At 36.3% G+C, this 13728-nt stretch overlaps 1 protein-coding gene across 3 annotated transcripts in view; it reads right to left on the bottom strand.

Moving 5' to 3' along the window:
• The window catches only part of LOC127648603 (capping protein, Arp2/3 and myosin-I linker protein 3-like), a 95979-nt gene that overhangs the window by 54914 nt on the left and 27337 nt on the right, over positions 1-13728 (bottom strand). For all 3 annotated transcript variants that reach the window (XM_052133271.1, XM_052133273.1, XM_052133272.1), the window contains exons 7-14: positions 13132-13226; positions 12255-12325; positions 12019-12092; positions 8811-8886; positions 8008-8096; positions 7686-7780; positions 5307-5393; positions 2971-3080 (exon numbers count right to left, since the gene is read on the bottom strand). In XM_052133271.1, the coding sequence (XP_051989231.1) occupies positions 2971-3080; positions 5307-5393; positions 7686-7780; positions 8008-8096; positions 8811-8886; positions 12019-12092; positions 12255-12325; positions 13132-13226 (697 nt within the window). The remainder of the gene's footprint in view (positions 1-2970; positions 3081-5306; positions 5394-7685; positions 7781-8007; positions 8097-8810; positions 8887-12018; positions 12093-12254; positions 12326-13131; positions 13227-13728) is intronic.

Genomic DNA, 13728 nt, shown 5'->3' with positions numbered 1-13728 from the left:
TTTCAATGCAAGTCTAAGGGATTTTTAGTAACACATTACAGTAAGGTTGTATAACTACATTAGTTAACATGAATTAATAATGAACATAACTTTTACTGCACTTATTAATCATTGTTCATCATAATTTATGATAAATGTTTTACATTCAGCACTCATATTGTCTTAAGAAACAGCACCCTCCTTTTGTCCTTTCTGACCTGTCTTGAAATCCATTATTTTTAATGGTACATTACCATTAAACAATGCACAAATTCTTGATTACCATAATACCTGTCAACACTCCCGTTTTTCCCAGGAGTCTCCCGTATTTCACACCCATCTCCTGCCCCCCTCCCGTTTTGTTATTTGTCCCAGTAAACTCCCGTAATTTGTATAGCCCAAATCTCGTTATATGAATAATCTCATCAATATATTATTCCAAGGTTGTCCAGTTGCCAGATCTTGTATGAAACGCATCCTACTCACACAATCGACACATCATACAAATTTCAACCCATTTGTGACCTAAACCTGGCAACCTACAACCCAGTTGCACTGTTGATATCTGCACAGGTAGACGCGGGAAGTTGAAACAAGCATCACTGGTAGATGGGAGGAGAAGACTTGGAAAATACTAAATAGGCATGTAAATGTAACAACAGCTGGACGGAAGAATTTAATTGAATTTCTCGAAGCCATATCGACAATGCCCATGCCTCGGACATGGTGGGAAAAATGACGTTACTCAGCACATTAAATCACAACGGCACGATTTGTATGTATTTAGCCTGTCTCTGCCATCCAGCAACACATAATTTCATAATTTAAAATGGGCAAACCCCATATTTACTACATATTACCTGTTGAAACTCTGAAAAGAGTGGTGGTGGCGGAGTGGGCTAAAGCACATAACTTTTAATCAGAAGGTCGCTGGTTCGATCCCCACTGCCACCACCATTGTGTCCTTGAGCAAGGCACTTAACTCCAGGTTGCTCCCGGGAGATTATCCCTGTAATAAGTGCACTGTAAGTCGCTTTGGATAAAAGCGTCTGCCAAATGCATAAATGTAAATGTAAATGTAAAATACTCCCTCTATATGTGTTTGTTTGTGTGGACATGTGCTTGTGTTCACAAACCCCGTTTTATAGAAAAATAATGCAATTTGTGTGAAATATGCAGTACCCAGTGAAACAGGTGGGGAACCTAGAGAACAGTATGAGTCTAAATTTGAGAAAATTTTAAATATTTTTAGGTAATATTTAATTCATATACATGCTAAAAACTATTTAAAGCTGCATTACATCTAGATAGTCTGATGGTGAAATAGTTTTTTTTTCCCATATGGGTCAAAATTGACCTGTTAAGACAATGGAAGGAAATTTGTTTTAAAGGGGTCATGAAATGGAGAATCAAATGTTCCTTGATATTTAGACTGAAATTGTACTATAAAAACATACTGTAAATTTCAGAACTCAAAACTTCCTCCCCAGTCTAAAAAGAGCATTTATAGTTGCCACCCAGCTGAAACGTCTTGTGTTAATGACGTCACAACACATTGCTCATTTGTATTTACACATCCCACAACATGCGTCATCACACTCTTGGCCCGACCCACTGGCGTGCAATTCAAGTCAAAAGAGAGTAGGCCTTCTGCGGCTAAATATTCCTAACATAACACACCTAAGGGGACTATTTTGAATTATTTTTTATCATATTCATGCATTAGAAAGACATCTTTGATCGCTTAATACATCTCTTGTGCCACTTTTAAAAGACGCGGTTTTAAGTTACTATGTTGAAAGGGAGAAGCAATTCTCTTTCATTCAGCTGCTGCCTCTGTCATGGACGCATTCTTCCCAACTGCGCTATTTTTAATTGTTGGTGTATACATATGACGTCTTTGATGATGATTTAATTCATGAATGTTTCAAATATCATGCCTGTTTGATAGTTTATGGTGCCCTGTGTTAACAGTTGTGCTTGAGATGAACAGTTTAATATATTCAGATGCAATGTGTCAGGTGTGTTTTATGTGTAACCCTTCAAGTTTTATAATGTCGAGGTTTATTCTCTTCCGATTGAGTTTGCTGAATTTGAGGGGCTGCACGATGTTAGCCAATCATAACAGTGGGCATTTAAGTTGAAGTTTTAAGGATGTGCTTAGGCCAAAACTGAGCGTTTCAGACAGAGGGTGGGAAATGCTGATATATTACTATTGTGACTATTTTGGTGCAAAATAAAAACTTTTAGAACATTATCATTGGACCTCAGGGATGACAATACAATTATATATATATATATATATATATATATATATATATATATATATATATATATATATATATATATATATATATATAAAAGCACTTCATGAGCCTTTTAAATATAGTAGTTGTTTCACTTAATCAATTATGTCCAAAAAAATTATCTTTTTTTATTTGTTTTTTTTGATGGTCTTGACAAAGTCAGAACATTTGGTTCCGGTACCAAAAACTATGCAGTATTTATAACATATTCTTCACTCTTTAAAACAATAAAGGGTTAATGTTGTATATGTTAACATCTGTGTTATGAACTACTGTAACATGAACCACCAATGAACAATTGTGTTTTAATAAATTAATATGAACTATTAACAAATGCTTCATAAATAATATTGATTTTTAGTTAATGATTCATAGTGCATTTTTACTAATGATAATAAATAAAACCTTCTTGAAAATAGTTAATTGGATTTTTTTAACCTCATTTATCAACCATCAGGAAATTATTTTGGGAGAACTGGAGTGATGAGATAAAACATAATTTGTTCAGATTCAAACCAGTGTATCCTACATGAGCATTAAAGCTCAACATGTCTGAAGCATATTGACTAACCACTACAACATTACTCCAAATACTAAGAAGTAATTATAACTGGCTTCTTTTAAGGACAGTAAAAGTCCAGAGATATAAAAAACAAGAATGAATGTGAATATGTGTGGCTCTAACCGTTGCATCCTCCCCAGACAGAATCCCTGGGTTCTTGCTCAGGTCAAGATGCAGAAGTGAGTTGGAGTAATCATCACTGGAGCACAGAGCCTGAGACAGAGACGTAACACCTGGAAAGAAAGACAGGAAGAGGATGAATGATACAGAAAATCACCAGCAGTACCAACAATCCACAACAACACACACAACATTTTATAACAAGCTCTCTAAGCAGAGTGGATTTTCATCCTGTTCCTAAATACAGGAAGAAAATACCAGTGATTTCCTTTTATACCTCCAGACAAAAGACAGCTCTGCTAACACTGTTAGGTGGCAGCTTGCCAGTGAACTCAGCCAGTATGCTTCCTCACCAGGGAATAACAAATACACTGTGCTGCTCTCTCTAAAATGAAAAATTTACTCATCAAAATGTTAACCACTGCAACATTTCATGATCCAGAAGGTCTTGGTTTCTTTCCTTCACGGTTGCACTACTGATTTTTAAGTGTTATCTATTATTATTCTAGGCTAATATGGTGATGATTTAGTTTCAGGGTTCACTATAGGCTCATCTACCCACAAGATTTCAATGGGGATGATGCATCTAAAATAAAAAGAGGAAAAGCGCAAAAGTAACTCTCCATCATTGTGACCAAAAGTTTAGGCATCTGCTGAGAAGGTCTTTACAATAAGGTTCTTTATGCTAATATTAGTTATTGAATTAGGTATCGTGAATTAACAATGAACAATATTTCTTTACAGCAGTTATTAATCTTGAGTAATGTTATTTTACAAATACATTATTGTTTTTCTTTAGTTCATAATGCTTTAACTAATGTCAGCCAATTGAAATGTAAAAAATGTATTATTACATGCAGCATTGACATTAAACAATATTAATAATGTAAAGTATTGTTCGTTCTGAGGTGGGTCCAGTATTGTTTTCACAAATCCATTTTGCTGGATAACCCTGCTCTTACCACAGCCTCAAAATCCATTTAACACATTCCCATCAAATAAAACAATACATCCAATGTTCTAAATGTGAAATGAAACATGCTGTAGGTGTAGTCTCTGATGGCACAAGTTCCAGAAGCTTCTATATTAAAAGTGAAAACTTTTGCAATGAATTTGTCAAAAATCAGATAACAAATAAGGACTAAGGATGGTGATTGATGGTGTATGCTGGAAGGCTATCCATCTATCCAAACTGTATACTAAGACCAGAATGTTAGCAGACCCAGGAAGCAGCCAAGTATGCAGGTAATTGAGTCTGGGCTTTCCAAGACTCTTTGGTCTTGACTCAGGTCTGTAGTCAGGTGAAACTAATCCATTGGAAATCTTATCTATTTGAAGGAGAACAAGTAGCAGATTCTAGATCAGTGGAATGGAAAAGGTTAGTTTATGGAACGTAAAAGTTACGGAGAGATTTATTTTGTAAACGGGGTGAGCTAGCTGTGACTTAAGAGTGGTTGAAGTCTGCTATCTGCTTTCTAAAAGTTCTGGGTTTCTGGCATTTATAAAGTGAGTTTTTCATGCATAACTTGGGTTTGGGTGCGTAATTAATGAAAAGAAAATGTATGTTTTAATTTTAACTTAACTTTTGTTTCCCACACACACACATTCACACAATCTTTGAGTCAAAACTATGACAATCTGTGCATTTGGTCCTATTCAGCAAGGGTATGTTATGAGAATGAATGATTTCTTTCAGTCATAAATTTTTTTACATGACTTTAGGTGAGCTTGTTCTACACAGTTGTGCTTGTTCTAGACATTGCAACAGCAGGAGGAAATTCCTCTGTCCATGAGGTCCCAGTATAGCAATGTTACATTTGTTCTGCACAATAACCTGTATCTTCCAAATGTATTCTGAATCATGTGAAAGTGAAAATAAAGTGCAACTGGAGAGCCTAGAATATACAGTACCAGGTTATAATTTACAGTAGCACCCTGAAACTAATCAAGTAGACCAAAGGCAATCAGAAACTATAAGGGAGGGGACATGATTAATACATTTTACAACATTTATGATAATGCAGGCAGAATTTGTCTAGGAATAGAGATATGCGCTTTGGTTTCAGCCGCATCATCTCAGCTGTGTGGACATTCTCTCCACATATGCATTCTCAGACAATGCAATGTTGGACTTGCCAGAAACAGCAAAGACTAAAGTTGCTTCAAGATGTATGTTGATTAATTTACATAAAGACTGACCTGCCAACTAATTGACTACTTTTCTGGATGAATAGTCAGTTAATTAAATGAGAAGTCATGCGAGTCCTATTCTATGGTGTGGAGGTTTTATGGGCGTAACCAGCAGAGGGCACTATATCCTTGAGGACAAACGCACACACCCTTTGAAGAAAGCGACGTCTTGGAGAGGTTCAACAGACGCAAACCTTTACTGAGCCGACACACCTGCTGGATAAGGTTAGACACTCCTGTAGGCAAACGCATATACACTGGATCAGTCACAGCCCAATTTACACACATATTAACATGCATCCCAAGGCAAACACTGGCATTGCTGCAGTTCGGGTTCATGCACACACAAACGCAGGCACACTTATGTGATGTGATAGGGAATGACATGTGTCAGGCATGAAACACTGAAATTCTGACCGTGACACATATACAGGACATAAAGACAAAATTACAAACACACACACATACAAAAAGAGCTCATTTTCAAATCAGAAACAGATACAAAGGAAAGCACCAAACGCCAGCAAAATAAAGAAAGAACAAAAAACACCCACTCAGAGACAGAAGCACATGCTGATACAGAAAGTGTGATATAGACAAAGGTAGGTGAATACACTATTGTGGTAGGGGGTTGATTCACTTAGAATGAACTGCTGCACCCGCCAAGGCCAAAGATTTTGCTTGAAAGTTACAGGGGGGTGGGGGGGTGGTATTTGCTTGTTTTTATTATTGGAGGGGTTACCTTCCCCCCATCCCCCAAGAACCTACACCCCTGGCACCCACTGAGAGTGTGGTTTATTTGCGTTTACTTTCTGAGTTGTTTTAATGCTTGAATATATGAAAATCAGGTGACGTTGCAAGTGGCCAAAATTTTAGTGGGTCAAAGTGCTAGGTTGTATTAGATGCAGTAGACTACTGCGATTTGGCATCCTTTACTGGGAGTGTACAACGTCACTCAACTACTACGCTCCAGATGCCTGAATCATCTCTTTAAAATGCTTAAAGTGTGCTCGACTACACAAAGCGTTTGGATATATGCCCGGTTAATATATCATCATTATTTGATGAATTACTGCTGTCATGATAGAAGGAAAATTGTACACAAATATCTATATTAAATAAAATTCCGCTTACTGCCTCCTTTCCGTGGGCGGTAAAAGCACAATGTTAATTTAGTCAGGCAAATAGCGCTGAGTTTTGTAAATAAAGTGCTAAAATAGGACTAATTTACATAGAATGGAGGCCGGTTTGCATTGAAAAGTGTGAAAATTACTTGATGTAAAGGTGCACTCAGTAACTTTTTGTGTTCATGTTGCGCTGACAGATATAAGCATAGTTAAAGGGATAGATTTACCAAAAAAAGAAAAAAAAATTATCTCAACGTATTCTCACCCTCATGCCATCACATATGTTTATTAATTTCTTCTGCAGAACACAAACAAAGATTTTTAGAAGAATATTTCAGCTCCAGGTCCATACAATGCAAGAAAATGGTGACCAAACTTTTCAAGCTCCACAAATTACATAAAGGCAACATAAAATGAATCCATATGACTCCAGTGGTTTAATATATGTCTTCTGAAGAGATACATCACTTTGGGTGAGAAACAGATCAATATTAAAGTCCTTTTTTTTTTATTTTTTTTTATTTTTGTTTTTACTATAAATCCTGAAAGTGAAAGGGGAGATTTATAGTAAAAAGTACATAAATATTGATCTGTTTCTCTTTGAATAGTGATTGTATCTCTTCAGAAGACATATATTAAACCACTGGAGTCGTACGGATTACTTTTGTGCTGCCTTTATGTGATTTGTCAGAGCTTGAAAGATCTGGTCACCATTCACTTGCATTGAAAAGACCTACAGAGCTGAAATATTCTTCTAAAAATCTTTGTGTACAGCAGAAGAAAGAAAGTCCTATACATCTGGGATTGCATGAGGGTGAGTAAATGAAGAGAGTATTTACATTTTTGGATGAACAATCTGAGCAAAAGTTCACAGATATGCCATTGTAGTACTACTACTACTACGCATGCACTACTCGCTGTCAATAGTGATTTTTCTGCCAGTTAAAAAACTAAATTACTGTTAGATAAAGCATAGAATATTTAGATTTTCAAACTGTATGATCAGCACCATATATATATTAAAAAATATATTTTCTCTTAGACTGATATGACTAGAGTGATATAATCTTATGTGAGAGAACACCATTTATATAAAAAAAAATCCAAAATACTATAAAAATGCTTACATATTTACTTATATAAAGTTAAGCAATTAGCAAAAATAAATACATAAAAAATAAAAAATCACCGAGTGCACCTTTAAATGCTTACAGTGCAGCACTACTTCAGTGCATTTAACACCAGGTTAAACTGGATTGCGAGTGGTTATGAATAAGGTTTCATTGAAATTCAATTTGCCAATGTGGCGCAACTGTTTAGTGAATCCGCCCCAGAGAAAAAGGAGAGAGGAGGGAAGCGAGAGGTTTTATTATAGAAAACCAGAGACTTTGATGCATGTACCTTGGTTGTCCAGTGTATTGTGGGCCAGGTTAATAGAGTGTATGACTGATGCTGGGTTTTCTGACAGGGCAGTGGCCATTTTCTGTGGGAAATCTCTAAATGACAGAAACAGAGTGAATAGAAACGGAACTGCAATAAGAAGCACTGGACTCTGGGGCAGGGATGAAATATGGAAGCAAAGATATAGCAGGGGAATAAGACCAAGTACAGCATAAAGAAAAAATGACACTGACTGAACATGAAACAAACTTTTAGATGAAAATAAAAAGAGAGTAAAGTGATGTAAAACAAAAAGAAAAAAGTAGAGAAATTTATAACGTACGCTTTAAGGCCTGCATTTTCCAATGTGAGCTCCTCCAAACTGCTGGATTTACTGACAGTGTGCAAAATCTGCTCCACGACCTCTGAACTCTGTGCAGAGAGACAGTGAAAGAGTGTATGTGTGTGAGAGAGAAAAAAAGAAAAGCACTGGAATCTAAAGTAAGACTCAACATAACTTTAATCTCATGCACATAGACAGTCTGACACCAGATATCAGAAAGACTCTTACATATACCATGGTACTGTATGATTACCACATTCAGAAAGAGTGGGGTTCAAAAGTGCACACTGGAAATTTGGAATGCAAAATCTAATTTAAATATGGAAATAAACAAAAGGATAATATAAATCATTATGACAAAAAAACATTAAGAGAAATATGACAATATGACAAATATTGACAATATGTTCATTAATACATTCTCAAATCATGCTGGGATAAGATGAATCATCAGGTTGTGGAGTCCATGCAATCATGAGTGTATGCTGTCACTGAAGCACAAGGGGGACATCAAAGACATTTTGAGATTCATGTAAATTTTTCAATTTAAATTTCCCTTCAAACATTTCGTCCCCACTGTACCATAGTATTTATATGGTATTCCTAGATCCTTCGAAGTATACTATGCCACCATGTCCAAAAATGCATGGTATTGCCATTGTACTATATTAAAAAAATATTTAAAAAAAACATGGTTTTACATGAACAGCACTAGGTGCTGTTCTGTAATCGATTTTTTTTATTGTACTCCACCAAACAGTACTAGGACACAGCAAAGAGGAATAAGGTATAAAAATATTTACAATGCGCAAGTCTTTGCAATAAAGTTTGGTGAACCATGAGTTATAAGCCATGGCAGCCACAATCACTGCAAGGTCCCTGTAACAAAAAGAGACACAAAAAAGACCAAATCAAAACAGATTGAATCACAGAGGTACTGCAATAACCAGCGTTGTTCTCACATTCCTCATGTAATTCCTCATAAGATTATCCAATCTCCTAAAACTAAAATAGAGATGTTATTATTCAAGATAAATGACAGATTCAGCAGTAAAATGCTCTCTGAGAGGAAAGCCAAGAGAGGAAGAGAAAAGGACAGTGTGGATCAATGAGAAAACTGATGCCAGGTCAGTGGATTACTCAGTGCAATGTGTCTATGATACAGCTTTTAATCTTGGCCCTGAGCCTCAACCCTTTTTACCCAGTACACAGAACAGACCTTACTGCACTCACTGGCGATGGATAGAAAGAAAGACTTTCTCCATTAGAGTACGGCTGATGGCTTTGTTCTCATTTGCGGCTTCATCATCCTTCTGTATAGACCATATAGCTAGGCTAAAGACAGTGTGTACTCAGCTGCTCTCTCCTAAATGAGAGTCTCTTTACCTCTCCCGTTCATCTCTCTCCCTCTCAAGATGTTCTAATGGAACATACCCTTAGAAATCAATGCCATAAGCTCCTCAAGACAGCTGCAGGATCTGTAGTCAGTAATAAGTGCCCCTGTCAGTGAAATACTATGAAACAATGCCAGTTGAAGTGTTCTGCAGGATAAAAGCTTATTCATTGATGTTAATGCTGTTGACTCTTGGACCACTGATATACTGTAAAAAAAAAATCGTAATTGTAATGGTAAAAGACTGTAAAAATGCTACAGTAAAAACATTAATTGGTTAATGGGTAGTTACTTAAAACATATGGTAAAAAAATTGAATATATTTAAGAAGACAATACATGTAGTTTTACAGTCAAATAAAAAAAATAAAAAAAATAATTTGAATGTAAAAAGTACAAAAACATTTCTGTATAATTAACAGTAAAAATGTATATTATGTTTAACAAGAAAGTACATGTACTTTTTACTGTAAATTATTGTTAAAATTAACAATCGGGCATTCCCATAATTCCCTGCGTGACCCAGTTCATTTCATTATATTTTATGGGAATAGTTATGTTTCTTCTTATTTTTAATATCAGTTCTATTCGTTGGGGTGTTCTGTGTTATATTTGATGTAGTTTATTACATAATTTTAATTTCACATGTGTTACCCTGAGTGATACTGAGCACTGTCTCTACATGTTTATTGGTCATTGCTCCTGTAAGGGCCTCTATTGATGAACTTCATGTCATCATGTGCCCTTTTGTAATTACTACGGTGATTAACAATACATTATAAAAAGAAAGGCAGATTTTTGCCATTTCAGAAGGTTAATATATCAAGTTTGACCGTGCGGTCGTCTAAGGAACGTCGTCTTGTTGTACCAACACAAAGAGGCACCAAAACACTTTGTCGGACTTTCAGCTTCATCATACCACGTTGGTGGAATGTACTTCCCAACTGAGGAAGACTCACTCTCTGTCTTCAAAAAACGACTTAAAACGCAACGTCTAAGAGCACTTAACCAAAAATTGTAATTGCACTTCTCTAAGATGACTCGCTTATGTTTTCCTCTTTTGTAAGTTGCTTTGGATAAAAGCGTCTGCCAAATGAATAAATGTAAATGTAAGTTTATCATTTAATAATATTAATGATGGTAATGCACCGTAAAATGTACAGGCACCAAAATTACATCCTGTAAAGCCTGAAATTTTTTTTGGTGAATTTCTGGCAACCACAACTGGCAGTTTTTTACTGTAAATATAACAGGATTTTATTTTTTACAGTGCACAAAATATCAGCAGTATAGATGTTAAGATGTTCTTCTTTTACAAATGATTTCTAGTGTTCAGCTCACAAGGCAATATTTATAGAGTTTACACTTCTTATAGCAAAATGTTAGTGAACTTTCCTAAGATTGTCTTAGAAGCACAGAGAGAAAGCCGATAAAACCAGTCAAAATTCTATTTGAAAGTTAGTTTTCTAACTGAAATAGTTATTTAAAAAATAAACATTTTAAGTTCAAACTCATATTAAAAAGTTCAAATAAAAATTTGGGTAGATCTGGTAAAGCAATACCAAGGTCATGGTTTCACACACATACTGATACAAAATCTTGATGCTCTGTAAGTCACTTAATGCTATCATTAAAGAGTTTGTGATGTAAAAATGCACACAAGATCTGCATATAGCCGCACACCTATTAGAGTTTCATCAAGTAAGACTGCTGCAAACAAAATCCTTTTTCTGCAGATAACTTAAATTGCCCAAGAGGAAAGTGCTCAATGAACCGTATTTCTTAGAGTCAGAGTATAAATATTAAGTGTACTTCCTTTTTATGTGTTCAAATGCAGCAGGGATAAGAGTCGTGTGGCTGAGACATGCAGAGCTGACATTGATTTCCACAGGTCATGTATACTGTCTGTCCCAGTTTAGCAGTAATCCTGTTTCAACAGGAAGAGAGTCATGAACTAGACTTTAAACTCAAACATCAGCAGAAAATGCACAATCCGATCTAGGATCCGACAACTTGACACTGATTGGTCGGATGTAAAAGGACATGAGTGTAAGACCCACCAGGCAGGAAGTCAGCATTACTGTGTTATTACTGTGGCAATTCAGCACATACAGTATTCAAAGCAGTGGCTCACATCAGATTGTCTACGTCAATTATTCAAATCCTTGTCGATATGAAGCTATTAACGAAGCAAACAGGCTTGATTAGATTAATCCTTTGAAGATGAAGAAGCCATTAAACTACCGATCTTTGTGATGTAGAAATGGCAATGAGAGTGATGGCTAATTGTAGATGCTTCTTTATTGCAGACAAAGAACAGGAACATCAAGATGACCCTGGTAAAACAACACCAACATACAGTATGTTGTATTTTCCGATGCTGGTCTGGTCTTTCAACTATGGGATGCTGGGGGGTTGGTGTCCCCCTGGGATTTTTAACTAGGCCAACCAGCAACATTTTCTTGGTCAAGTTTTGCTGGTGAAGAACATGCCTATACATGTCCACCAGTAAGACCAGGACCAAACCTGCATACACCCACATGGACCAGCATGAAAATTCATGCTGGTCTTAGCTGGATTTTTCAACAGGGGAGAGGTAAATGTTTGTACTCTGAGTACCCGCTTTCCAGGTGACTGAAGTCCAGCAGGTTAAACTGTCTGTTGTCCTGCGAATGATAAATGGTGTCCACATCCTGAGAGAGAGGGAGCAAAAGATATAGAGGAAGGAAGTGAGACAGAGAAAGAGGAAGACAACATACTTAGAGTACAGTAATGGCAATGACACATGCAATACAGAAAAAGGTCCGCTCTTGAAGGCATTGAGGTTGTTTATATGGTCAATAAAATCCTCTTACCCACTGCACTTCCTCTTTACAGGTGATGCCATTGTAGTCACACAGAGCCGCATAGGTCTCTGAGAAACCCCCTAAAAGAGAATGAGAGAAAAGATAAAAATATAGAAAAATTTGATGCAAATTCTTCATCAATATTAAGCATCCAATGTCTGACAATATGCCTAATAATAATAAATGGCCCTACCTACACTTAATTAAGGTAAAGGTAATTTGCAGCACCTTAGTTCAACTAAGTATTCCCATCTTAAATAAGAACAATTTTTTTACTGTATAGGATACCTGAGTTAACCATAAGATTGTTTGGAGATTAAAAAAAGTTCTTGATGTTACATTGTAGGTTCTTCAGACCACAATGTTGGCTTCTTTCAAGGATCTAACCAAACATTCATGTTTTGGGGAGACCAAATGTTACATTTTAAGATTTAAGACTTCTGGGTTATTTGAAGCACTGTTAGGTTGATGGCTTTCTAAACAACTATAGAATAAAATGTTCTTTGTGGAACTGTACTATGGTATAAGTGATTTCTGAGCAACTATGAACCAAAACGGTTTCCCAAACACTCTCCTCTTGTTCCATTGGTTGGACAAACAGGTAGTTCTGCCCCATAATCAGTTGGGGCGGAACAACCCCAACTGATTCTGATAATTAGCCTGATTGCAGTCAAGTTTTCTGATAGGCTAACACACAAAGGTCCTTTTCTTTTTTGCATTTCTTTTTTTCAGTGATATCTGTCAATACAATCTATATAAATACAGCAATGGGGCAAAGGAGGAAAAAAAATATCAGAGTTTAATTTATGGTGCATTCTGAAAAAATTATGAGCTTATTTGTGTATGTTAAGTATGAACTATGTGAGTCTAGCTATATATCTCTCACCACATGCCCTTTGGTTCTCCACCGAACTCTCAGAGCTTGGAGAGATTTTCCTACTTCCATCTGTAACTTCTCCATCTGCATTAAATATAGAGGGTCTGAGAAAGGGGAGGGAGGGGGAGAACAAGCAAGAGAGAGATTTGTAATACATCAGTATCTCAGATATTCTGACCCAGCATGTGAACACCTGGCCAAAGAGCTGAAACAGGAATGAATGTGAGAGAGAGAGTGAAAAAGAGCACTATTATGCATTGCACTAATCTCCTCATCTGAAATTGAGAAAATCTCTCAATTATCTGCTCAGCAGTGCCTCACACCCCTGCTGCTCTAGCAGATACGGGTTCCTATAGACAGCATTATAAATTACACAGTAAAAACACACTAGCAATACTAGATCCAGTTAACTTCAACTTAAGATTTCAACCTCTGTTAAGAACCTGTGCTGGAAATACACTGCCATACAAAAGCTAAATGCAGTAACTGTGCAGACACTGAATAGGTAAAATGACATGTATTTTACAGGTTTTAGTGTTGAGTTTGCAGTTTATTGCAACTGTTTTTTTCTGAATCTGAGCATAGTTGAAGTAAACCCATTTATCA

The sequence above is a fragment of the Xyrauchen texanus genome, chromosome 9, assembly GCF_025860055.1.
Source record: "Xyrauchen texanus isolate HMW12.3.18 chromosome 9, RBS_HiC_50CHRs, whole genome shotgun sequence".
Taxonomy (NCBI): domain Eukaryota; kingdom Metazoa; phylum Chordata; class Actinopteri; order Cypriniformes; family Catostomidae; genus Xyrauchen; species Xyrauchen texanus.
The sequence above is the reverse complement of the archived record's forward strand: the minus strand, read 5'-3'. Positions and strand labels throughout refer to the sequence as shown.